The sequence below is a fragment of the Budorcas taxicolor genome, chromosome 18, assembly GCF_023091745.1.
Source record: "Budorcas taxicolor isolate Tak-1 chromosome 18, Takin1.1, whole genome shotgun sequence".
Lineage (NCBI taxonomy): Eukaryota > Metazoa > Chordata > Mammalia > Artiodactyla > Bovidae > Budorcas > Budorcas taxicolor.
Window position 1 is genome coordinate 65,375,634 of NC_068927.1, and position 25,338 is coordinate 65,400,971.

Below are 25,338 nucleotides of genomic sequence, written 5' to 3' on the forward strand. Positions count from 1 at the left end.
TAGATCCGAGTCCGGGTCCCGCCGCCGGGTCGTGCTCTCTGCGCCTCGTTCGCGCTCCTTCCCCGCGCAGCCCGGACACCGCTGGGCGCTGTGCGCACGACCCCGGGCCGCGCAACTCTGCAGGCCCCCCGAAAGAGGCTGGGGGTGCGGGGGCGCGCTGGGCGGGGTAGGCGTGGCCGGACCCACGGTACCCAGCGGGCCAGGACTGCTCGGCCGCCTCCTGCCCTGCGGGCGGCGCAGAACCGCGGGTCCAGGTGGGCCGGGGTGTGGAGGCGCCCAGGAAACCGGGAGGGGTCTGGACAGTGTGGGGTCGCTGCGGATCGGCGGACGGATGGGGTGCGGGGGCGGCGCCGGGAGCGCGGCCGATCTCCGGGGTGGCATGGTCGAGCTCCCGGGTGGCGTAACCGCCTGTGGCTTTGCCCAAAACGGATATGAGCCGTGCTTGGTTGCGCGCCCCGGGACTCGGGCTGGGACTGGGGAGCGGGCCGGCTCTCTGGCTTCAGACAGGAGAAGGAACCCGAGCTCGGAGAGGGGTGGAGGCTGGAGACCGGGACTCCTCTGAGGCCCCCTCGAAGAACGGCAGGGGTTTAGAGAGCAGTGTTTTCGGAGGCAGGGGGGAGCTCGGGGATAAGAAGAGAGGGGCTGGGTGTTGCTTGATTGTCTACGGAGGAGGGGTCGGCAGGTTTGGATTCCTGGGTTCTCAAAGGAGAAGAGATCTGGGGGCCTGGGTTCTCAAGAGAGGTCCTGGGGGTGACTTCCTCTATCCTCAAAGGAGGAAGGGCCTGGAGGTCAGGATTCCTGTGTTCTCAGAGGAGAGGAGCTGAGGGTAGGATTCCTGGATCTTTGACAACTGGGGATTTAGACGGGGGCAGATTCCTAAATCCTCTAAGGAGGAGGGGCTGGCGGTCGGACTCCTGGGTTCTCACTGTGAACGTTTGCCCGTCCCCTAGAACATGTCGCCCGAAGAATGGACGTATCTAGTGGTTCTTCTTATCTCCATCCCCATCGGCTTCCTCTTTAAGAAAGCTGGTGAGTCAGGTTCCCTCCTCAACGGAAAGTAAGGGGGGGGTGGGCAGAACGGGGGACCCCCTGGAAAGTTCTACGCTGACGCTGTGCCTTCTCCCCGCAGGACCTGGGCTGAAGAGATGGGGGGCTGCAGCCGTGGGCCTGGGGCTCACCTTGTTCACCTGTGGCCCCCACACTTTGCATTCCCTGGTCACCATCCTTGGGACCTGGGCGCTCATTCAGGCCCAGCCCTGGTGAGGATTTGGTGGGAGGAGGAGGGGGAGCACGGAGCGGGTGGAGGATGCAACCTCTTTCCTCTTGGGGTCTTTCTCTGTTTCCGCGTCAGCCTCTGGATGTCTCTTGTGTGCCTCGAGATTCTCAGTGTCACGTGTTTGGTCTGTTTCCGCTCCTCTCCTGCCTTTTTCTGGGTCTCGTCCCTGTGTGTCTGTCCTGGCCCTTGACGTCCACGTCATGGATTCAGGAGAGAGGAGGGCATTACTGGGCTGCTGGCCCCGGGATTCTCTCTCTCTCCCCCTCGCCTCTCCCCCTCCTTCCCAGAAACAAACGGAGGCATGACGGGTCTTCACCCTGCAGCCCCTCTCTTCATCTCCTCCTTGTTCTCTGTTGCTGTGCGTTTTTGTGCAGCTCTTTCGGTCGTGTTCATCCCGTACACCCAGCTCCCCTATCTCTGAAGGTGGGCGGTGGGGGTGGGATCTGCAGCTGGAATCCAGGGGCGACAGAGGCAAGACCTCCCGCTCCCGGCGCGACAGGCCTCCTGTCTTGTCTCAGCTCCTGCCACGCCCTGGCCCTCGCCTGGACCTTCTCCTACCTGCTTTTCTTCCGCGCGCTCAGCCTGCTGGGCCTGCCCACCCCCACGCCCTTCACCAACGCCGTCCAACTGCTGCTGACACTGAAGGTCAGGCTCCCCCCCGCCCCCCCGCCCTCCCTGGGTGCCGTGAACCAGCCCAGCTTTACCTCCTCCTCCCTGGGGAGGCAGAGGAGGCGGGTCGGTCTCTCCCACTCCTTCACCTCTCAGCTCTTCCCCCGGGTAAAAAAGTACCCAAAGCTATGTAACTGTGGGTGTCAGTGGGTGGCTGGGCTAAAGTGCATCTTTGTAGCAAGCCACGTTACAAAAGAGAAAAAAAACAAAACCCAGCTCTGGGCAGAGAGCACTGAGCTGAGGGCACAAAAGCAGGACACCCCGTCTGGCTTCCCACGACCTGGGAAGATGGGAGAAAACAGGTCTGCAGGCCCTGCCGCAGAAGGAAAGGTCGCGCGTTGCTCCTGTGTGCTACCTTTCAGGGAATGGAAGCGTCAGGCGGCAGTGGCGGGCAGGGCTTGCCCAGCATCCCGTGTTCCCCAGGCGGGAGCTGAAGAGTGGGCAGGAGTGGGTTAGGAGTTGGAGGAAACCAGAGCCTCTCGGGACACAGGGAGCAGCGGGCTTGGAAGGGGGCCGGCCGCATGCCGCCAGCTGTGTGCTAGCCACATGGACTGTCCCTCAAAGGGAGACCGCAGCGCGGGCCAAGCCGTGCAGGGCCTGGCTGGCCCCAGTGCGGAGTTTGGACTTCTTCCTGTGGGGGCCCAAGAGCCACTGCAAGAGGTTTTTCTGAAAACCTGTGACCAGGTTTACAGGTTTAAAAATACTTCCTCCAGATGCTGAGAGAACTGCAGCAGGAAGGGTAAGGGGAGCTGACGTGGGACTCCTTTATCTAAGTCCAACTGACAAACTGAAGCCTTGAGGCAGGCCTGGGGCAGCTTATCAGGGCCCCACCAGGAGGCCTGGCACGTAGGAGAACCTGGAGCGCGTTTTTGTTGATGTTTACCTTGACCAGGGCGGGATGAGGAAGGGTCCTGGGCCCAAGGGGACGAGAGGAGGGGAGCCCAGAAGGAAAAGGACTTGGGTAGATTAGAGGAGGTTGGTCAAGGGTCACGGCCAGGCCCCAGGCAGTCTTATCAATAAAGGGATTAAAAATACAGGAATACAAACCCAAGGTTCACTCCTGCCTGCCTCCGCCATCTGGCAACTGAACCCCGGCTGAAGCTGGAAGACACAGACCTGTGGGTGTCGGGCCAGCCTGGGGTGTGTGTGCAGAAGGGTAGAGAGCAGGCTGGGGGCCTAGGGTAAACATACTCAGCCCAGTGGTGGAGGCCAAGCGAAAGGAACAGGCCCAGAGACCTCAGGGATGAGACCTGGGGAGCGAGGAAGGTTTCCAGTCTAAGCAGCTCATTTGGATGCTGATGGCATTTGATGGGGCTTCCCTGCTGGTAAAGAATCCGCCTGCAATGCAGGAGACCTGGGTTCAATCCCTGGGTTGGGAAGATCCCCTGGGGAAGGGAAAGGCTACCCACTCCAGTATTCTGGCCTGGAGAATCCCAAGGACTGGCATTTGATGAGGGGAGAGACCAGATGAACACCCACTTCGGGAAACGGCTAAAACTGTTTTCCACTTGGGATGTGTTAAATTCGAGGTGCCCGGAAGTCATCCATCCCTGTATTAATGAGAAGAGGCAGCTGCTTTTTCTTTTTTTTTAAATTTATTTTGGCCATGCCGCACGGCTTGTGGGATCTCAGTTTGCCAACCAAGCATCATCAAACCCGGGCCCCGGCAGGGAAAGCACCAAGTCCTAACCTCTGGACCACCGGGGAATTCCCTAGAGGCAGCCTGATGGACAAGCTTGGGGCTTGGAGAAGTCCCACCGGGGTACGGCATGGGTGGTACCTAAAGCAGTGAACGGCAGGGGAACACGGAAAGATGGAACTTAGAAAAAGACCAAGGGGCCCAGGAGGGAGCCCTTAGTCGTGGTCAGATGCTCAGAGCTGCCCAAGGAGCAGCACCTCGGCACCCAGCCCCACAGGACCGCCTGGCCCTTGGCCGCCGAGGGCGGTCGTGAACGGGAGGTGGGTGTGAGGAGGCCGGGGTCTGAGCTGTCCTCCCGCACGCCCCTTCCTCCCAGCTGGTGAGTCTGGCCAGTGAAGTTCAGGACCTGCACTTGGCCCAGAGGAAGGAAATGGCCTCTGGCTTCAGCAAGGAGCCCCCCTTGGGGTTGCTGCCGGACGTGCCCTCTCTGATGGAGACCCTCAGCTACAGCTACTGCTACGTGGGAATCATGACAGGTGAGCGTGCCCACCCCGGGCCTGCCTCTGCCCAGACTCTGCTGTCTGTTCTGTGTTCCTGCCCCACCCCACCCCCCATTCCAGCCTCTGCTGCTCTGAGGGTGAGCCTCTGAGCCCCAGTCCCTGTCTCCCTCTCCCGCTGGCCCCAGGGCCCCTCCAGAGTAGACACAGATTGTTCTCTGCCTCAGTGACTCTTTGTAGCTTACTGGGAGCACACGGGAGATTAAGGAGAAAGATCGATGTCACCCTAATGTGTCTGCCGCCCAGGCCACAAGGATTCACAGCGTATGATCCGACTTTTAGTTTCAGGACGTATTTTTCATCACCGTTGACCTCGTAGAAGGTTTTGACTTCTGTAACAACTGTATTGAGCTATAATTACCATATTCACCCACTCACAACCACCTCCAGTTTGCTGGGTTTGAGTCTCTCTACAGAGTTGTGCAGCCTGACTCCCAGGCAATTTCATCACCTCAAAAAGAACCCCTGCAGCCTTTACCATCGTCTCCCAAACCTCCAGCTGCCTCCATTCCCTGAAAGCACCGACTTTCTCTGTGTGTTTGCCTACCCTGAACTTCTATAAATGGAATCGTACAGCGTGTGGTCCTCTGTGACATGTGAGACTTTCCACATTTCTGTTAAAGCCCTCTGCTCCCTCCCCAGGCCAAGCCATCATTTTATCTAAAGTGCAGCAGTCCCCTCTTTTCCGTCACTGTCCCTCTGCAGCCCCTCCCTGCTCAGTGGCTGAGGGGTCTCCTGAAAAAGCAAAATAATAATCTAGCCCTTCCCTGGTCGGGGAGCCTACAGTGGTTACCCTAGCCCTGAGGAAAACAAACCAGAGTCTTTGGAGAAGGAAATGGCTACCCACTCCAGAATTGTTGCCTGGGAAATCCCACGGACAGAGGAGCCCGGCGGGCTACAGTCCATGGGTTCGCGGAGTTAGACGTGACTGAGCGCGCACGCATGCGTGCACAACGTATGCAAACAAGCGGGTGGTTTTACACCAATGGGAAACATGCATACGGTCAGCACCCCACCAAATAATCTTCCCAACACGCCTCTAGTCTCTCCTGCTCCCTTCTAGTCGCTGTCTCCCAAGGGTAGCCACTCTCTGGACTTCCAAGAGCATAGGTTAGTGTGGCCTGTTTTGGGGCTTTATGGGAATGGAATCAGATACAGTGTGTGCTCCTCTGCGCAGCCTTATTTGCTCAATGGGATGCGAGACGCTGGCTGCACGGACTTGTACCTGGTTTGTTTTCATGGCCGTGTGGTACTCCATTGAGTGGATAGACCACACGTTATCAAAAAAAAAAAAAAAAAACCCAAAGCCCTGGTCAGATCCCGCCCGGGGCCTTGCCCCTGCAACCCTCTGATTTCTTCTCAGGCCCCTGCCTTCCTCAAGGGACGCGCTGCTGCGCTCCCCGTTCCTGACCCCCTGGCCCCGCTGCCCGCCTCCCTCCCAGTGCGGCCTGTCTGTCTCCATCAAGTGTGCCGGGACCCCCTGGTTCTCAGACTCCTCTGTCAGAGACGCTCCCTAAGTGTCTCTGTCTGTTCCTCTTTCCCGCCAAGCCCCCTGTCCCCCGCTTTGTCCGCTTTCCCTTGCTCTCCGTTCTCCTCTCTCCCTGGTCCCCCTGGTTCCCCGGTTCCTGGCCCATCTGCCCCGGCCCGGGACCCCCTCGCGCACCAGCGTCTGACCGCGGCCCGCCCTCCCGCCACAGGCCCGTTCTTCCGCTACCGCACCTACCTGGACTGGCTGGAGCAGCCCTTCCCGGGGGCCGTGCCCAGCCTGCGGCCCCTGTTGCGCCGCGCCTGGCCGGCGCCGCTCTTCGGCCTGCTCTTCCTGCTCTCGTCACACCTCTTCCCGCTGGAGGCCGTGCGCGAGGACGCCTTCTACGCCCGCCCGCTGCCCGCCCGCCTCTTCTACATGGTTCCCGTCTTCTTCGCCTTCCGCATGCGCTTCTACGTGGCCTGGATTGCCGCCGAGTGCGGCTGCATTGCCGCCGGCTTCGGGGCCTACCCCGTGGCCGCCAAAGCCCGGGCCGGGGGCGGCCCCACCCTCCAATGCCCACCCCCCAGCAGGTCAGGCGGCGGGAGGGAGGTGTCCCAAGACCCGGCCGGCCCCATCACCGCGGGCTGGCCCTGCCCCTAGCAGGGAGGAGAGCGGGGAGGAGGGGGGCTGGTCTCCCACCTGTTGTCAGCAGTGTCACTCTTGGCCACCGCAGCCCGCCCTCCCCTGTCCTAGGAAAACTCCTGAAACCTATGGGTCGCCCCCTGTTGTGTGCTTGTCACCCCCTGGGGTATGAATTGCTCTCTGTTGCTAGGAAAAGGAAGGTGTATTCTAGCAACCCCCTGCTGCCCCTCTGTTCCCATGGAAGTGTCACCCCGGTAACCCGGTTGTTGTTGGTTGCTCAGGATGCCATCCCTGGGCAGTGAGGAGCAGCCCCTTGTTGCTAGGGAAACCTTTCCCTAGCAACAGGACTACCCCTTCCTGCCTGTGTTGCTATGGAAACGGCATCCCCTAAACTGCCCCCTTCTTTGCTGGGAGCAAGCAGGCCCTCCCTGTGAGATGTCACCACATAACAGTCTCTGTTTTAAATGACATTCTCTTTATTTATTTTTGGCTGCTGAGCACAGGCTTTCTCTGGTTGGGGCGAGGCGGGGCTACTCTTCGTCTGGGGGGGCGGGGCAAGCTTCTCCTTCCGGTGGCTTCTCTCGTTGGGGAGCGCAGGCTCAGGAGCTGTTGCCCACAGCCTCAGCTGCTCCAGGGCGTCTGGGGTCTTCCCAGACCAGCGATGGAACCCGAGTCAGCCCCCTGCGTTGGTAGGCGGATCCTTACCCGCCTGGGAAGTCCCAGAAATGGCATTCTCCACCATGCTGGCCTCTGGCCAGGGGGACACCATTCTTAGTAACCGCCAGAAGCCCCAGTAACTGTAGGTTAAGCTTGTTGCTGGTGAAGCTACTCCCCTAGCTCCTTCATCATGAGGCAGATCACACGGCTAGTAACTAGGGACTCCCTTGTTGCTAAGGATACGTTGCTCCTGTGTTTCTGGGGAGGTGGCACCCTGGCAGTCAGGAGTGGGCCCTCCCTCGGTTCCCTGCAGCCGTCCTCTGGCCTTCAGGCTGGGGCTGGAAAAGCAGCCCCTTGATGTAAACTTTGAATGACTCCTTACTAGGGTTGGGCCATCCCCTCGTAGTCACAGCAGCCATTCCGTTGTGGGGGAAGTGGCGCCCCCCACGCAACATTTCTTCCTTCTGCCAGAGTAACCAAAGGCAGGCCTCCAGTTGCTAGAGGGTATCCCCCAGAAGACGTCAGGCAGGAGCTGAAAGCTTTTCTAAACCTTCTGGGCCCTGCTCTTAATGGAAGCCCCGCTTCTGTTATCAGAAGCAGCCAGTGGTTCAGGCAGGTCAGTGATAATCCCCTTCTGCTGGGAGCATTGGCACCGGTGACCCAGGAACCGCTGTATTACTGGAGCTGATCTTTCTAGAACAGTTGTACGGACTGATAGCCAGGAAACGCCTTTTCAGGACGCTTTTTTAAAACATCCTAGGCTTATCGCTAAGAAATGCCCTTTCCCTAGCAACAGAGACCATCTAGGTGGCAGGCGGGCCTAGAACATCTCCCTAGCAACCACGGACCACCTCGCTGTTAGGGCTGCTGTTTGCCCAGCCAGGGAAGGGTTTAAGGAATTTAGAAAGGACTACTTGGAGGCTTCTCTGGATATGCTGAGCTTGGGTGCTAAGGGATGGCCTTACCCCAACATCTGAGACCATTGGCAGGTCAGGTTGCTAAGGACTCATAGCTTAGCAACTGTAACCCTTGCAGACTTTTCCTGGCTGTTGCAGGCCCCCTTCCCAAGAGAAAGAGAATCCTATTGCTGTGGAATTGTGCACATCCCCCCCAAAAAATGCACCCTCTGGGCTCCCCTCCCCTGTTGCCCTAGCAAATGCCACAGCCAGGGAGCTGTTGCCTGGCCAGACTCCCCTCCTTAGCGTCCGGGGCTGGGACAGGAGCCAGCGTCGGGAGGGGGCCTGGCTGAGCTGCATGTCTGTCCCCCACCCTCGTCCTCCACCCCCCCCCCCCCCCCCCCGCCCCAGTCCGGAGATGGCAGCTTCCCTGGAGTACGACTATGAGGCCATCTGCAACATCGACTGCTACAACACAGACTTCTGCATGAGAGTGCGGGAGGGCATGCGGTACTGGAACATGACGGTGCAGTGGTGGCTGGCGCAGTACATATACAAGAGCGCGCCCGCCCGCTCCTACGTACTCAGGTGAGCCCGCCTGTCGCGGAGGACGGCGTGTAACTACATCTCCCAGCTGCCCCGCGGCGCCCTGCGGCTCCCCCAAGCGGGCCTCCGCCCCTGAGGGTCATGGGAGCTGTAGTTTCTTGAGCCTCTGGCTGCGGCTCGGATTGCGTTACCGAGGTAAGCTCGTTCCTCTTTCTTCGGGCCTCCGTTTCTACTTCTGTAAAGCCGGCCGCGTGGCATAGGCGCAGTGCACCGAGTCCTATGGACTCGATGGCTAGACCTTCTGGAATCGTGACCCTGCCAATACCTAAGAAACGGTAAGCAGTTGGTTGACCTCTGTTCTGTCAACTCTTTTCTCCTCTCTCAAAAAATTACCCTACGTGCTTTTCTTTTTCTAGTTTTTTTTTAATTGAAGTACAGTTGATTTAAAATGTTGTATTCGTTTCAGATGTACAGCAAAGTGATTTAGTTATATATTATATATTTTTTTTCTTTTTTTTTTTTTTCTTGCTTTTTCCCACTGTGCTTTGCAGCCTGCAGGATCTGAGCCCACCCCAGCAGTGAAAGGGCAGAGTCCTAACCACTGGACTACCAGGGAGTTCCCTATCCTTTTTTTTTTTCTTTCAGATTATTTTCCCTTATAAGTTATTACAGAGTACTGAGTAGAATTCCCTATACAATAGCCAATACATTAAGTCCTGGTTGGTTATCTATTTTATATAGTGTACATAGGTTAACCCAGAACTCCCAGTTTGTCCCTCCCCACGACTCAGTGTCCCCAACTCTTCAGCGGGGGTAATGCTGTTAACCTGTGTCACAGGTTGACCTGAGGAATAAGTGAGATAAAGTGTTAAATGCACTTAATGTGAGCCCTGAGCAGCTTTCATTGTCCTTCACTCACCTGGTAATTCCTGAGTGGAGACTTTCTGTAAAGATAAGATAAACTGACAAATTTAGGAAGTAGGAAACCTTGAAGATGAAGAGATCTAGGCTCAGAGAGGTCAGGCCACCTGCCGAGCATCCCTCCTCTTCCCCTCGCTGCCAGGTGAGGTCACGTCCTCATGGTGAAGCGTTTAATCACGGCACCTCTGGAGCTAGGCCTCCCTGGAGGTGCTGCCTAGTTTGGATTTAAAGATGCGCTCTGACCTTGTATGGGGCATGGAATAAAGGTGGGGAGGGGGGCAGGAGATGAGCAGGGACTGGCCTGGTGGGCACTGATGCTGTCCAGAGTAGGGACCAGTGGTCAGAAGTGGATGCGCTGGGGAGGTGAGGTCAGGGCTCGGCCCCCACCTGCATGGGGGCCCCGAGAGGAAACGCAGCGGGGTGCCCAGGCAGTGGGCCTGGGTGATGAAGGAGAGGAAGTCTGCGCAGGAGGAAGTTTCAGAAGCAGGCAGGCTGAGGAAGCCAGACTTGAGTCATTTAGTCTCAATGACTTTGAGGTGACGGTTAGATTTCTAGCCAGGGTTATTGGATAGGCACTGAGTTATGCGATTCTGGCTTATTAGGGAAAGGTTGGTGTAAGAAGTGGACCCGTGAGCATTGGCCGCTGTGGATGGTGCTTAAAGCTCTGGGGCTGAGTCTCAGGTCAAAGCACAGAGTGGACCTGCATTGAGACCAGTGATTTTCAATGTCTGAGTCGCTCAGTGGTGTCTGACTCTTTGTGACCTCATGGACTGAAGCCCGCCAGGTGGCTCTGTCCTTGGGATTCTCCTGGCAAGACTACTGGAGTGGGTTGCCATTCCCTTCTCCAGGGCATCTTCCCAAGCCAGGAAGTGAACCCGGGTCTCCTGCACTGCAGGTGAATTCTTTACCATCAGAATCACCAGGGAAGGCCCAGGACTCTCTCAATGGGGGTGTGGGGGGTGGGGAGGTGGACAGTTGGCGTCTGGAGACGCTATATCATATTGGAGTCTAGTAGGCGGAGGCCTAAACGCAGGCACAGGACAGCGCAGCCCCAGACGTCTGTAGCTCCAACATTGCAGAACCCTGGTGTAGACAGGGGCTGGGAGGAGAGGCGAGTGCAGACACAGCCAGTGAGATAGGAGGACAATCAGCAAAGCGTTCGGTTAGTTCCCTTCACACAAGCAAGGGTGTCAAGGAGGAGGGGCTGGAGGGAGAGTGTGTCCACCCCTGCCAGGAGCTCCAGGGGGCGAGGGCAAGTGTGACCTTGAGTGGGGGGCATGGTGGGAGGAATCCCCCCTCCTCCTTGCAAGATGAAGTGAAAGCTGGATTGGAGTGGGTTCAAGAGAGGCTAGAAGATTCTCTGGAGACTGTTCACTGCATGGGGGAGGGCGGGGGCCGCGAAACAGGGAGAGACTAGTAGCTGAGGGAGAGGCCAAGATCTGGGCTTTGCACACGCAGAGTTGGAGATGCTGGGCTCACGCTTATGTGCATCCTCCTGTAAGTTCCTGTCAGTTCTGGCAGCCCAAAGCATGTCTCTCTGCCAGAGGTAAGAGAAAGGAAACAGTTTGGGTCCTGAGTGAGCATTAAACCAGATTTCAAGGCATAGCACAAATAACCTCCTGCTGAGAATTTCCAAGATGGAAAGAAATCTCACCCTTTTTTTTAAAAAAAGTTCATCCATTTTATTTTTAAGTTGGAGTAGAGTTGTGTTCGCTTCAGGTGTACAGCCGAGTGAGTCAGTTAGGTACGTGCACATGTATCCATTCTTTTTCCGCTTCTTTTCCCATACAGGTCCTTACAAAGTATTGAGTAGAGTTCCCCGTGCAATACAGTAGGTCCTTATTGAAAGGGAAAGTGTTCGTCGCCCAATCGTGTCTGACTCTTTGCAACCCCATGGTCTGGCCATGAAATTTTCTAGGCAAGAATACTGGAGTGGGTCGCCATTCCCTTCTCCGGGGCATCTTCCCGACCCAGCGAGCGAACCCAGGTCTCTCACACTGCAGGCAGATTCTTTCGCATCTGAGCTACAAGGGAAGCCCATGGTCCTTACTGGTTGTCTAGAAACCTCTCTTTTTCTTACTATCCACTGCCGCATACAGCCCTTTACATAGCATGTTCTCAAGAGACACACAGCACATGCCTGCTCTCAGGTCCATCTGAAGCTCACCTGGCAATCGGTTTGCCAACTGTGCTAGTTAAGGGTCCTTATCAACAAACCTCCTGTCTCTGTCACCGGTGGGATAAAGCCCCACAGCTGCAGGGAGACAGGCTCTGTCTCCCACCACATCTCTGCTCCCAGGACATAGCTCCCAGGCCCTCAAGGAAAACATTCCTGGACAGTAACAATTTCTAGAGGCCTCTTTCACCTTTTCAGAGATTGATATCTGCATCCAAAGGACAAAGGAAAGATGCTCAAACGGTAGATTTTTTTTTTCCAAGGCAATGGCCTAAGGAAAGAGACGGAGGAAAACATCTCCCCTGTCAAAAACAGGGAGATTTAGCCTTTTTATGGACATTGCGCCCTCCCCCACCTACCCCCACACAGTGGTCAGTGTCATGCTCATCGTTGGGTTTTTTGCTAAGTCGTGTCCGATTCTTTGTCATCCCATGGACTGTGGCACACCAGGCTTCTCTGTCCTTCACTATCTCTTGAAGTTTGCTCAAACCCACATCCATCAAGTCGGTGATGGCGTCCAGCCATCTCGTCCTCTGCCGCCCCCTTCTCCTGCCTTCAATCATTCCCAGCGTCAGGGTCATATTTGTACTTTAAGCACCCTGACGTGCCAGAGGCAAACCTTGGTGCCCGTGGGCAGGAACTCAGACACAACCCTGGCAGAGCCTGCTGTGATTTGTGGGCACCCGGTGGAAGTGGGGGTCGGGGCCTGAATCTGTGGGTCTTCAAGGGCTAGCGTTTTTGGAATCAGTAAGAAGGGACTATGGGTGGAGATGTCTGAGTCTTCGTGGATCAGGAATTATACTCCTAGATCCTCAAATCCTTAGGAAATGGCAGGGATTTGATTCCTAGGTCCTGAGGGGAGAGTGTTGGGAGGGGGTTGCTGAGAAGACAGTAGAGACTCCTGGGTCTGAGGGAGGAGACGATGGGGGCCTGGATCCGCGGGTCTGAGAGGAGAGGAGGTGTGGGGCCTGGACCCCCGGGTCTGAGGGGGGAGGGGCCCGGGGGCCTGGATCCCGGGGTCTGAGGGGGGAGGGGCCTGGCCCGGCGCCTGCGCGGGGAGGCCGGGGTCTGCAGCCCAAGCCCTGATTGGCGCCCCCCCGCAGGAGTGCGTGGACCATGCTGCTGAGCGCCTACTGGCACGGCCTGCACCCTGGTTACTACCTGAGCTTCCTCACCATCCCGCTGTGCCTGGCAGCCGAGCGCCAGCTGGAGTCGGCCCTGCGCTGGCGGCTGGGCCCCGGGGGCCAGAAGGCCTGGTACTGGGTGCACTGGTTCCTGAAGATGCGGGCCTACGACTACATGTGCATGGGCTTCGTGCTGCTCTCGCTGCGCGACACGCTCCGCTACTGGGCCTCGGTCTACTTCTGCATCCACGTCCTGGCCCTGGCGGCCCTGGGGCTGGGGCTGGCGCTGGGCCGGGGCGGCCCCGGGCGGCGGAAGTCGGGGGCCCCGGCCCCCAGCCCGGCCTCGGGAGAGCTCCGGGAGGAGTGAGCTCTCGCCACACACCCTCTGCCCGTCGATCGGCCCCCTCGCTTTGGCCTGGGAATCCCGTGAACCAGGCTGCCGCCGCCCTTCCCAAGAAGAGGCCGGAATTTGGCCCGGGACCTGGAGAGGATTCCCGGCTCTGAGCCCTGCCTGACAGACCAAGGCGGGGGGCGCCTGCCCCCCTGGCTGCCAGCACCCTCGGCCCGATGGTCAGTTTTCCCTCCCGTAAAAATCAAGCTAAGTGACCAGAGAGAATCTCCGTTGTCCCTGCCTGGGCCTGCTGTTCAGAGAGCTGTGTCTCGCGCTGCACTGGGGCTGGTGGGCCACAGGGCTTCTTGGGCGGATGGCCTTGCTTTGGCTGCTCGGTGTGGGGGTCGGAGCCTCAGGGCGGGTCCGGGAGTTGGGTGGGGGGAAGTGGGCGCTTTCTGGCCGCTTTCACTCCACGTCCTCTCGGTAGACCGGCTCCGAGGGTGACCCTCTTGGAAGGGAGAAGCCGCGGTGCAGACGTCCTGGCCTTCGTGGGTTCCATCTGAGCCAGCCAAAGGTCCCCGCGCTCCTGTAGCTTCCTGTCATCCTCGGGCCTGAGACAGGCTCAGAATGTGTAAATCTCTCCCAATAAAGTGTCACGCGGAGACTCTGTGGGATGTCTGTGGACGGTCAGCCAGGGTGGGGGGACCGCATCCCTCCAGCATTCCGCCGCGAGGTGTCACCGCCCGGGCCTCTGTGGACCTCAGCTCCCAGGAGGCTCCAGCAGCAGCGGCCCTGAAGTTTACGGGAAGGAGCGGCACTGCCTCCGGCCACCTGGCGGCCAGGTGCGCGCCCGCCTCAGGCCCCGCCCTCGCCCGGGGCGGTCCCGGCTCGGGGGCCCTGGACACGGAAACGGATCGGCGGCCGGGCCATGGAGGAGCGCCCGCGGTGGGGCCCGGAGGCCTGGGGCTCCGTGGAGGGGCGGCCGGCACCCCGGGCGGCCGGAACAGGTCGGGGGCCTGGAGAAGGTCGGGTCCGGTCCGCCTGGCGGGGAGACGGCCTGGGGGAGGCGGAGAACGGGGACCCAGGGGCCGGGACTTGGAGCTCCCGGGAGGAGTGCGCAGACCCAGAGCCTGGGAGGCGGAAAGCGCTAGAGGCGCGGGTGTCTGAGGGCTGGCAGGGGCCAGAGTCACAAACCGAATAAGAGGGGAAGGAAGTCCGGAGCCCGGCCCTCAGCCTGAGGTGCGAGCGGCCACTCTTGGGTGCTTGGAGGGCGGGGGGCGGGGAGGGGCGGTGTCTGGGGCTGGAGGTCCAAACTCCCGGGTCTGGGGGGAAGGCGGGGGCCTGGACCCCCGGGTCTGAGGGTGAGGAGGGGCTGGGGGCCTGGACCTCCGGGTCTGAGGGGACATGGACCCCCGGGTCTGAGGGGGTAGGCGGGGGGCCTGGACCCCCGGGTCTGAGGGGGTAGGCGGGGGGCCTGGACCCCCGGGTCTGAGGGGGTAGGCGGGGGGCCTGGACCCCCGGGTCTGAGGGGGTAGGCGGGGGGCCTGGACCCCCGGGTCTGAAGGGGGTAGGCGGGGGGCCTGGACCCCCGGGTCTGAGGGGGTAGGCGGGGGGCCTGGACCCCTGGGTCTGAGGGGGTAGGCGGGGGGCCTGGACCTCCGGGTCTGAGGGGGTAGGCGGGGGGCCTGGACCCCCGGCTCTGAGGGGGTAGGCGGGGGGCCTGGACCCCCGGGTCTGAGGGGGTAGGCGGGGGGCCTGGACCCCTGGGTCTGAGGGGGTAGGCGGGGGGCCTGGACCTCCGGGTCTGAGGGGGTAGGCGGGGGGCCTGGACCCCCGGGTCTGAAGGGGGTGGGGCTGGAGGCCTGGACCACGCCCCCCCCTCCGGTCTGACGGAGGAGGGGTGGGGATCTGCACTTCCGGGCCCGGACCCCCGTCGCGGGGCGGGTGCCTGGATCCCGGGCCCACCCAGCGCCTCGTCCCTGCGCAGGCCCGTCGCTGTCCTCTGTGCTGAATGAGCTGCCCAGCGCTGCCACCCTTCGGTACCGAGGCCCTGGGGTGCTGCCCTGGGGGGCTGAGGATGCTGAGGACGAGGAGGCATGGGGGAGCATGCAGACCTCCGCAGACGCCGCACATCAGGAGCAGCCGGAGCCCGGCGCCTCCCGGGAACTGCCGTGGCCCATGGCGGCCAGGCGGGCACACAGGTGAGGCCCCCGCCAGGCCCGGCCTCCTCGCCGCCGGCTGGCCGCTCCGCCCCCGTCTCTGGCCGCCCGTCTGTCCCTGCCCCTCTCCTAGCCGCCCCTCTGGGTTTCCTTGCCTCCCGTCAGTGTTGGCGCTTCTCAGGCTCCAAGGAGTCCCGTCTGCAGGAGCCCTGGTGCTGTCTCTCTCCCAGCTTCCGTGTCGTCTGTTGTTCCTCCCTCCAAGCCTGACTGCCTCTGTTTGAAATCTGTCGTTCACTTTTTTCTTTCTCTCTGAGCTTTATGTCGGCCTCTGCCTCCCACCACTGTTATGTCTTTCTTTCCCCTGTCCTGCAACATAATTTGCAGGACGCAGTGAAAGCTGGGTCTCTTGTTCAACAGTTACTATGCATATGGCTCAGCAGTAAAAGTAAGCCGGAGGCCCTTCCGAGAACAGGGCCCTGGGCGCTCCTCAGGTGACCCTTGACACTGACCCTTGCTCTTTATATAATCTGGACACTAGTCCCAAGGTGTGGGGAGGTTCCCTCATGCCAGGCAATGCTCTGACTCCGGCTGGGTGTCCAACAACGCAGCTCAGCTGTAACACTATCTAGCTGGAGATACAACCTCATTCACATAAAAAAGACACGGTTATCACTCTCACCACTTAGGAAATTCTAGGCTTTAGGAGCCCTGTGCTAACAAGAGGAAGACCAAATAATATAGTTCTTTTTATTTTATCTTCTCTTAACCACTGGACCTCCAGGGAAGTCCTCCTGCCCCCTGCTTTATTCGATACAGTTGACAGATAGCATCTGATAAGTGTAAGGTATACAGTGTCACACATGCCTTATATGTTGCAAAATGATCACCACAGTCGTGCTAGCATCTCCACCATGTCACATAATTGCTGTTTGTTTTTCTGTGGTGAGAACACTTACTCTGTGGGCAACCTTCAAGTATACAGTGCCGCACTGTGAGCTGTGATCACCAAGCTCTACTTTAGAGTCCCAGAGTTCATTCATCTTCTAACTGGAAGTTTGTACTCCGTAACCAACATCAGCATTGACCTACTCTACCCCCTGGTTACCACCATCCTACTGTCTTGTGAGTTCAGTTTTTTTATTTCACTTCATTTCATTTTTTGACTGTTCCGTGCAGCTTGTGGGATTTTTAGTTCCCCGACCGGGGATTGAACCTCCGCCCTCAGCAGTGAGAGCACAGAGTCCTAACCACTGCACCACCAGTTCTTTTAGGTTCCACGTGGGATATCATACACTATGAAATATGTTTCTTATTATACGTCACAGTATCACACCTACCTTTTTTTTTTTTAACTTTATGATGATATTTGCCGACAGAAAAGTGCATGAGGCATCATGCAGAGGCTTACAGAGTTTTCCCAAAGCGAGGATCCAGGTAACTTCCACCTGGGGCACCCCCCATCTCCTCCCCAGACTTCTGCAGAGGATCGCGTCCTTGCTTCTCTTCACAGCTTCGCCATCTCTGTGTGCATCCCTGAACATTTTGTGCTTCCTCTGGGTCTCTCTGAATCGACCCCTGCAGTCTGTTTCCCGTCTTATGCTTAGCGTGGGCGTGTTCCTTTTTATTGCTTCGGAGCACGCCCAGTTAGGGACGCCCGGCAGCTGGGTTGCCTCCACCTGTCGGTGGTCTCCATTCGGGGCAGCCGGGTCGCTACGGTTCTGTTTCTGACTCTGTTCCCCCCCAGAGAGAGGCTTGCCAGGGACCGACTGGCCCAGGGCGCAGGGGCCACAGGGGCCCAATGGACTCGGCTGATTCGGAGGTCCAAGGAGAAGGTGCGGGAAGGCCTGCGTTCCCTGCAGCCCTGGGCATGGACGCTGAAGAGGATTGGGGGTACGGGGGATGGGGTTTGGGCTGGCGACTTGGGGCAGAACTGGACTCCTGGCCTGAGAGAGGAGGGGCTGGGGGCCTGGACCTCTGGGTCCGAGGGAGGAGGGTCTAGGGTCTGGAAACCTGGGTCCGAGGGAGGAGGGTCTGGGGTCTGGAAACCTGGGTCCGAGGGAGGTGAGGCTAGGCCCCCGGGTCTGGGGAGGAGGTGTGGGGTCTGGACCCCTGGGTCTGAGGGAGGTGGGGCTGGGCCCCTGGGTCTGGGGAGGAGGTGTGGGGTCTGGACCCCCGGGTCCGAGGGAGGCGGAGCTGGACCCCCGAGTCTGGGGAGGAGGTGTGGGGTCTGGATCCTCGGATCTGACGATGAGGTGTGGGGTCTGGACCTCCGAGTCCGAGGGAGGTGGGCCGGAACCCCGGGTCTGGGGAGGAGGTGTAGGGACTGGACCTCTGGGTCTGGGGAAGAGGTGTGGGGGCTGGATCCCCGGGTCTGGGGAGGCGGGCCTGGACCCCCGGGTCCGAGGGAGGAGGTGTGGGGGCTGGACCCGCGGGTCCGAGGGAGGCGGGGCTTGGTCCCCGGGTCTGGGGAGGAGGTGTGGTGCTGGGCCCCCGGGTCTGGGGAGGAGGTGTGGTGCTGGGCCCCCGGGTCTGGGGAGGAGGTGTGGTGCTGGGCCCCCGGGTCTGGGGAGGTGGGCCTGGACCCCCGGGTCCGAGGGAGGAGGTGTGGGGGCTGGACCCGCGGGTCCGAGGGAGGCGGGGCGTGGTCCCCGGGTCTGGGGAGGAGGTGTGGGGCTGGGCCCCCGGGTCTGGGGAGGAGGTGTGGGGTCTGGACCCCTGGGTCTGAGGGAGGCGGGGCTGGGCCCCCAGGTCTGGGGAGGAGGTGTGGTGCTGGGCCCCCGGGTCTGGGGAGGAGGTGTGGGGCTGGGCCCCTGGGTCTGGGGAGGCGGGCCGGGACCCCCGGGTCCGAGGGAGGAGGTGTGGGGGCTGGACCCCCGGGTCCGCGGGAGGCGGGGCTTGGCCCCCGGGTCTGGGGAGGAGGTGTGGTGCTGGGCCTCCGGGTCTGGGGAGGAGGTGTGGTGCTGGGCCCCCGGGTCTGGGGAGGAAGTGTGGGGCTGGGCCCCCGGGTCCGAGGGAGGTGGCCCGAGACCCCCGGCTCTGGGGAGGAGGTGTGGGGTCTGGACCCCTGGGTCTGAGGGAGGCGGGGCTGGGCCCCCAGGTCTGGGGAGGAGGTGTGGGGCTGGGCCCCCGGGTCTGGGGAGGAGGTGTGGGGTCTGGACCCCCGGGTCCGAGGGAGGCGGGCCGGGACCCCCGGGTCTGGGGAGGAGGTGTGGGGTCCGAGGCCGGCGGGCCAGGACCGCACTGGGAGCCGAGCCCGCGGCCTCTCTGCTGCCCCCTGCAGGACAGTTTGGCGCCGGCACCGAGTCCTACTTCTCGCTGCTGCGTTTCCTGCTGCTGCTCAACGTGCTGGCCTCGGTGCTGACGGCCTGCATGGTTCTGCTGCCCACCTGGTTGGAGGGGACTCCCCCGGGTCCCCCTGCCCCGAACGCCTCCTCGCCCTGCGGCTCCTACAACCCCGGCTCCCACGGCCTGGTCACCTTCGCCACTGAGCTTTTCAATCTGCTCTCTGGAGAGGTGCGTGCCTGGGTCCTGGGATCCTCAGGGACCCCCGACCCTGGTGGCCCGCTCCCTGAACCCCCTTGTCCTGCCTTTCCTTCCGCAGGGTTTTCTAGAATGGTCTCCTCTCTTCTACGGGTTCTACCCGCCCCGCCCACGCCTGACCATCACCTACCTGTGCGCTGCCTTTGCCATTGGCCTCCTCTACCTGCTGCTCATCCTTCACCGGTCAGTGACACCCCCGCACCCAGACCCCCTGGACCGTGGCGGGGAGGAGCGGTGGGGGGAGCGCCCTCCTCCATAGGCCTGAGTCTCGCTCCGCTGCGGGGTCCTTTTCTCTCTCCTTGAATTGCAATCGGATTTTAAAATGCTTCATGACTGGCTCCAGGCCGAGGATGAAGACAGATGTCTCCCTCCTGTGACTTAGTCTAGTCGGGAGGGAAAGATATGAAACAAACAAGGAAATTAATTGCATCTTTTCTGGAGGGGAGAGTGGCTGAATAGGAAATAAACAGGGGTGATTCATTCACTCAGGGATAGATATTAACTGAGCAGATACTATGTGTCAAGCATTGTTCTAGGCATGTGGCAAAACAGAGCAAAAAAAAAAAAAAAACCAACAGAGTCTGGTTGGTCCAGGTGGAGCTGACATTTTAACAGGAGAGACAAGTAACACGCAATAGACCATAAGGAGTGGGTGGACTGTATGGCATGTTAGAGGGTGATGATCCACTGCCCTGCCCCTGACCACCATCGCCTGTATTAACACTATAGCTTGCTTTTGGCCCATTTTGTTCTTTATATAAAGGAAGACTCTATATATGTTGAGACTAAAGCCCACGAGATTCCCTAATAATTGGAAGAGGGATGTGGTGAATGGTAGAAGTTAAGAACGACTCGGTGTTGGGACTTCCCTGGCCGTCCAGGGGTTAAGACTCTGCCTTCCACTGCAGGGGGCGCAGGTTCAACCCCTCGTCAGGGAACTAAGGTCCTGTATGCCGCAGGGTACAGCCAAAAATTAAACAAAATAATAACGAATGGCTCCAAAACAAACAAGAAAAGAATGACATTGAGATGGGGAGGGCTGTAGAAAGAGCAGGCTTTGGGCAGGGAATATCCAGGGTGCAGTTTTGGATCAGTAGATTATGAGGGAATATTGAGTAGGCATTTGCATGTGTGGGGGCTGGGCGAAAGGCCACAGGTGGAAGCAAGGAGGGCAGGTGGGTGCACTTGGGGGTTGATGGGGGCTGGCACCGGGGGTGGTGGAGGAGGAGTCTGCACTGAAGTTAAAAATCTGAGACTCACCAGCACTCAGGCAAGCCTGCAAGACTCCCAAAGGAAGGGACTAGGGTCAAGAAAGAAACACGACTTAAAGTGTGTGTGTGTGTGTGTGTGTTGGGGTCCAGGGACACCAGAGGGGGTACAGCTTACAGTCAAGTAGGGGAGATAAATTTCGAGACTGACTTAAATAAACAAGCCAGTCAGCATTTGTGGTTTGGGAGCTGGTACTACATAAAAAACAAATGAGAGGATTTGACAGACCAGGGATCAGCAATTTTTTTGTTTTGCTGGTAAAAAAGGGAAGGCCAGGTGGGAGACAGTTGCATCTCTGCGGGTCACGTGGTCTCCGTCTCAACTACCGTCTGCTGGGCAAAAGCGGCTGTGGCGGCGGGCGAACGAGTGGGCGTGGCTGTGCGCCAGTAAAACTTTATTGACAAAAAACAAGACTTGGTCTCAGGGCCATGGTTTGCCGGCCCTCTTTGATACAAAATAACGCGTGGGGACCGTCTTTACGTGGAGTGGCCAGTAAAGGGCTCTCTGAGGAGGTGACCTCTGGGCTGGAGAGGTGGCAGGGAGGCAGCAAGGTGAACAGACAAGACTCAGGCACTTGAGACAGGGTAGGCAGAGGCTGTGGAGTAGGTTCTAAGCGGGAATGCCACGGATCCTCATAAATGGAAGGTTCGACTGGCTGCGAGCGGGGGCCGGGCGAGAGGGCACAGGTGGAAGCAAGGAGGGCAGGTGGGTGCACATGGGGGTGATGGGGGCTGGCACCGGGGCTGGTGAAGGTGGACGTGGAGTCTTTCTGTCCCTTTAGTTTTCTGTTTTAGTCCTTTTCTCAGGCTTTCCAGCCCCTCCCTAGGTCTTTGTCCCCCTCTCTCCAGTCTCTCTACCTGCCCCCTCCTGCCTCTGGGCCTCTCCTCTGAACCCAGCTTTCCCCATCTCCTTTTCTCTTACTGAGTCTTTGTCCCCACTTCTTGCAATCTCTGCCACTTTGGGGTCTCAGTCTCCCCTCTGAATCTCTCTCCAGAGCCTCTGTTTCCTTCTCAGGAGAGCTGGCCTTCTCTCCTAGGTGTCTGTCTCTCCTTTCGGGGGTCGGTCCTCCAGGTCTGTTTCTGAATCTCGTTAGTCTTTGGCATCAATGTCTGGATGTGTCTCCATCAGGTAGCATTTCTCCAAGTGCCCTGTGTCTCAGCGTTCATTTTTCCTATTTGCCCCCTAAGATGGGAGGGGTGTCCCCCTGCTCACAGATGTCTTGCCTACACTCCATCTCCCGGTTCTCCCCTCTCTTAGCTCGGTGTCTGGGCTGAAGCAGACGTTGTTGGCTGAATCAGAGGCCCTGACCCGCTACAGCCACCGCGTGTTCTCCGCCTGGAACTTTGGACTCAGCGGGGAGGTCCACGTGAGACTCCGCCAGCGCCTGATCCTATATGAGTTGCAGGTGCGCTTAGCGGTGGGGTCCTGTGAGCACGGGGCACCCGAGGGGGCGGGGTTGAGAGAATGGGCGGGGCCTGGGCCAGAGACAGGGCCTCCAGAGAGATGCTGGGCGGAGCTTTCTTCTTAGGAGGCGGGCCTTGAGGGAAAAGGGCTGAAGGCCACTACAGGTATGCCTGACGTCAGGGGTACAGGAAAAAGCTAGCTCAGTTCACAGTTAGGAGCAGGGCGTGGCCAGAAAAGGCTTGGTAGAGTGGAACCGAAACTCCAAAGGCCAGGCAGAAGTGCTGGGCGGGCCCTAGGAGGAGCTTGATGTGTTGGGCGGGGCCTTGGAAGGGCGGAGTCAGTTTTAAATTGTCAATCCGGAGGGTCTTGGATGGGCTGGTCAGGGCTATAGATGTTCTTAGGGAGCCGATGCAACATCAGTTCCCGTTGAGCGTGGACCCCAGGCTGGACCTGGGCCAGTGGAACACAAGTGGAGGTCTCTTCCGGCCTTAGGTGGAGCTGGAGGAAGCGCGAGTGCGGCGCAAGGCTGCGGTGCGGACCCTGGGCCAACAAGCCAGGCTGTGGTCGGTGCGCCTGCTGCTCAACCTGGTGGTGCTGGCGCTCCTGGGGGCAGCCTTCTACGGCGTCTACTGGGCTACCGAGACCACTGTGGAGCTGCAGGTGTGGAGGGCCCCGGGGGAGGAAAGGCCCTGGGACCTACCTTTCCAAGGGTGGAGGAGACTGAAGCCTGTGATTCTTGGAATCTCAGAGAGGAAGGATTGGGGTCCGTGTGTTTGTGGTGGTGGTGGTTATGATTGGACCGTGGACCTTCAGGGTGCTGAAGGAAGAAGAGGCTGGGGGAGGATAATGGTAAGCATGGCCCCTGCAGGACCGCAGAGCCTCTTCTCTTGTTCCACCCTCCCTCCTAGGACAAGCCTCTTATCCAGCGGACGCCAGTACTGAAGCTCGTGGTGGATTACCTTCCGTCCATCTTCATCTCCGTGGCCAACTTCGTGCTGCCCCCTGTGTTCAAGCTCATTGCCCCCCTGGAGGGCTACACCAGGAGTCGCCAGATCGTTTTTATCATACTCAGGTTCTGGACTCCTGGCGTGGGCTGGGTCTGGCCAAGGGACATTGGTTCTACCAAATAAGAGACTGACATTGTCAAGATATGGGATCCGGTGGGATCTGGATTCAGATCCCGACTCCTCCCGTCACTGAGCCCCAGTTTTCTTCATCTGTGAAATGGGGAGAACTGTGAGCACGCTCCACACAGAATCCGGGCACACGGTGGGCGCTCCATCAGTGTTGATGCCCTTTTTCTCTTTGCCACTTGCCAGGACAGTGTTTCTCCGCCTGGTCTCTCTGCTGGTCCTGCTCGTCTCTCTCTGGAGTAAGATCACTTGCGGGGGCGATGCGGAGGATGAGAGGTGCAAAACCTGTGGCTATGATTACCAAGAACTTCCGGTGAGGATGCGGGTACTCCTGGGGTCCTTGAAGGAAAGAAAGAGCCCGGTGGGTTCCAGATTCTTGGTTTGGGAGGAAAGAGGAGCTTGCGGTGCTAGAATACCTTCCCCATGAGGACAGGGGTATGGATTTTTAAAAAGAAGAAAGACCCCGCCCCCCCCCCCCCCCCCCCCGATAAAGTATTGATAGAGTCTCATACTTTTGCAGTTTGGAGACTCAGCTGTTTGGGTCTACAGGGTCCTGAGGTCTTTCTGACCTGTTCTTCCTCCCTCAGTGCTGGGAGACCCGCCTGGGACAGGAGATGTACAAACTCCTAATATTTGATCTGCTAACCGGCCTGGCAGTCATCCTGCTCATCCAGTTTCCTCGGAAGTGCGAATCCCTCCCCTTGCTGTGGCCCCGCCCCTGCCCTAGGCCCGCAGACCACGCCCCCTACAGCCACGATTATTCACTCCACTCAAGCCCCGCCCCCTAGGCGCACACCCCCGCCGGGCCTGGGAAGTTTCGCCCCGCCTCCAGATGGGCTCCCTTCCGATTGGTGGGTGGGACGGTGAAGGCGGGGAAACCAGTGGCCGGCCCGCCTCTGATTGGGCCGGTCTCACCCTGCCGCTCAGGCTGCTCTGCGGCCTCTGTCCCGGGGCGCTGGGCCGTTTCGCGAGGACCCAGGAGTTCCAGGTGCCTGACGAAGTGCTGGGGCTCATCTACGCACAGACGGTGGTCTGGGTGGGGAGTTTTTTCTGCCCTTTACTGCCTTTGCTCAACACGGTGAAGTTCCTGTTGCTTTTCTACTTGAAGAAGGTGAGCGGTGGGGAGCAGCCTTGGGTCTGAGGCGGGGAGGTACTGGGGCTTGGGTTTCTGGATTCTGGGAGAAGAGAGTACTTAAGGATGTGACTCCCGAATCCTGGTGGGGGAGGATGCCGGGGTCCCGGACTACGAGATCCTGATAGAGGACGGGTCTGGAGGACAGACCCCTGGATGTGAGAGGAAGGGTCCAGGGCATCCCAATTGTTAGGTCTGAGGGAAGTGGGGGACGGACCCGGACTCTTGTGTCTGATGGTGGAAAAGAACTGGGGTTCCTGGCTCCTGATTGAGGAGAGGGGGCCAGGGATTAGGGCTCCTGGATGGTGGAGAAGGAGAGTCTGGGGCTCAGATTCCTGTGTTTCATATTCCCTTCATCCCCTCCTGCCAGATCACCCTCTTCTCCACCTGCTCCCCGGCCTCCCGCACCTTTCGAGCCTCCACTGTGAATTTCTTTTTCCCCTTGGTCCTTCTCCTGGGTCTGGCCATCTCTGCCGTTCCTGTGCTTTATAGCATCTTCCTGTAAGTGTGGGAGGTACCAGCCTCTCTTCCCCACCCTCCACCCTCCTGTCCAGGGTTCTGACTTTGGGCCATCCTTGACCTCTGCCTGTCTCTGACTCCAGGATCCCACCTTCCAAGCTGTGTGGTCCATTCCGGGGTCAGTCGTCCATCTGGGTGGCGATCCCCGAGTCTATCTGCAAACTGCCTCAGACGGCCCAGAATTTTCTCTTCTTCCTGGGTACCCAGGCTTTTGCTGTGCCCCTCCTGCTGATCTCCAGGTGAGGGCGCTAGACTCCTGGGTCTGATTCTGAATGTCTGACCTGGGGTCCCGCTGCCTGCTTCCGAGAGAGAAGGGGGTTGGGGCCCAAACTCTTGGGTCTGCGGGAAGGAGGGGGCTGGGATGCTTCGACTCCTTGAGTCTGAAGGAGGAGGTCCAGACCCCTGTTTTCTAAAAAGCCCTACGTGGAAGATATTCTGAGAACGTTTGCGGAGTGGCTTCCACTTTATCTCCGCTAGCATCCTGATGGCGTATACAGTGGCCCTGGCTAACTCATATGGACGCCTCATCTCTGAACTCAAACGCCAGATACAGACGGTGAGCCAGGCCTGGCCCCTGGGAAGGGGTCCTGGAGAGTATGAAGAGGAACACAGGGGAGAGATGTGTCTCACCTCCCCTTCTACCTTTCCCTCAGGAGGCGCAGAATAAAGTCTTCCTGGCACAGCGTGCTGTGGCGCTGAGCTCGGCCGACAGAACTCTTTGACCTCTCCAGCCTGGCTTGGGGTGACGTCCCACTTCCAGCCCCAGACCTGCTCCCAGATCCTTTTTGAGCTTCGCCAACATCATTTGGAAAATGAGTGAACTGGGGAAGACCCCGTGCTTTTCCAGCCCCGGGATTCCCTGCTGAGGCCCCGACCCTCCAGTGAACCTCTTTCTAGTACTGTATCAATGAATCTAGTACTGTGTCAATAAACACAGCGGAGGCCGCTGAGTGCGTTTTAATCTCCGGTCCAGAAGCTGGGGCAAGCCTTCACAGGACATAAACCAATCAAATGTGTGGCTCTGAGAGCGTGGCGGACTCTTCCGCGAGAGAGACCGCGCCAGCCAATCAGCGGCTGCGTTCAGGAGCCTCGGGGCGGGGACACGTGATTGAATCAGAGTCTCGGGGAGCGGCGGTCGCTAGGCGACGCCACGCGCGATTCTCGGAGATGGGGGACGTGGGCCCCGCAGCCAGTCACCTCTCGCTACAGCCCTGGGGGGTCGTGTCAGGCAGCGCAGAGCCAATCCGTGGCCGAGGAAGGAGCAACGGGGCGGGGCCCGC

General features: G+C 59.3%; 2 protein-coding genes across 3 annotated transcripts; both read left to right on the forward strand.

Moving 5' to 3' along the window:
- Positions 1–15: 15 nt before the first annotated feature.
- MBOAT7 (membrane bound O-acyltransferase domain containing 7) lies at positions 16–13,527 on the forward strand. Of its 2 annotated transcripts, XM_052655446.1 has the most exons (9): positions 16–254; positions 951–1,029; positions 1,130–1,259; positions 1,795–1,921; positions 3,961–4,120; positions 5,839–6,199; positions 8,216–8,392; positions 12,551–12,703; positions 13,390–13,527. In XM_052655446.1, coding segments are annotated over exons 2-9 (1,185 nt in total). In that variant the 5' UTR covers positions 16–254; positions 951–953; the 3' UTR covers positions 13,391–13,527. The 2 variants fall into 2 exon arrangements, with proteins under 2 accessions (XP_052511406.1, XP_052511405.1); XM_052655445.1 differs by lacking the exon at positions 13,390–13,527 and having other exon boundaries at positions 12,551–13,293.
- Positions 13,528–13,529: 2 nt separating this feature from the next.
- On the forward strand, positions 13,530–24,990 carry TMC4 (transmembrane channel like 4). Its single transcript, XM_052655444.1, is given in 17 exon segments — positions 13,530–13,568; positions 13,571–13,715; positions 13,718–13,927; positions 14,890–15,103; positions 16,806–16,951; positions 18,342–18,574; positions 18,663–18,784; positions 21,128–21,275; positions 21,767–21,934; positions 22,183–22,346; positions 22,594–22,720; positions 22,995–23,092; positions 23,335–23,518; positions 23,910–24,040; positions 24,142–24,297; positions 24,536–24,614; positions 24,712–24,990. Coding segments are annotated over 17 exon segments (2,433 nt in total). The 3' UTR covers positions 24,781–24,990.
- The last annotated feature ends 348 nt before the right edge of the window (positions 24,991–25,338 follow it).

Bases quoted from the DNA above. Each gene is read 5' to 3' on its own strand.
- MBOAT7 (XM_052655445.1), top strand. From the start codon at position 954: ATGTCGCCCGAAGAATGGACGTATCTAGTGGTTCTTCTTATCTCCATC. The intron at 1,260-1,794 runs GTGAGGATTTGG...GTCTTGTCTCAG, and splicing joins CTCATTCAGGCCCAGCCCTG to CTCCTGCCACGCCCTGGCCC. The intron at 4,121-5,838 runs GTGAGCGTGCCC...CTCCCGCCACAG, and splicing joins CTACGTGGGAATCATGACAG to GCCCGTTCTTCCGCTACCGC.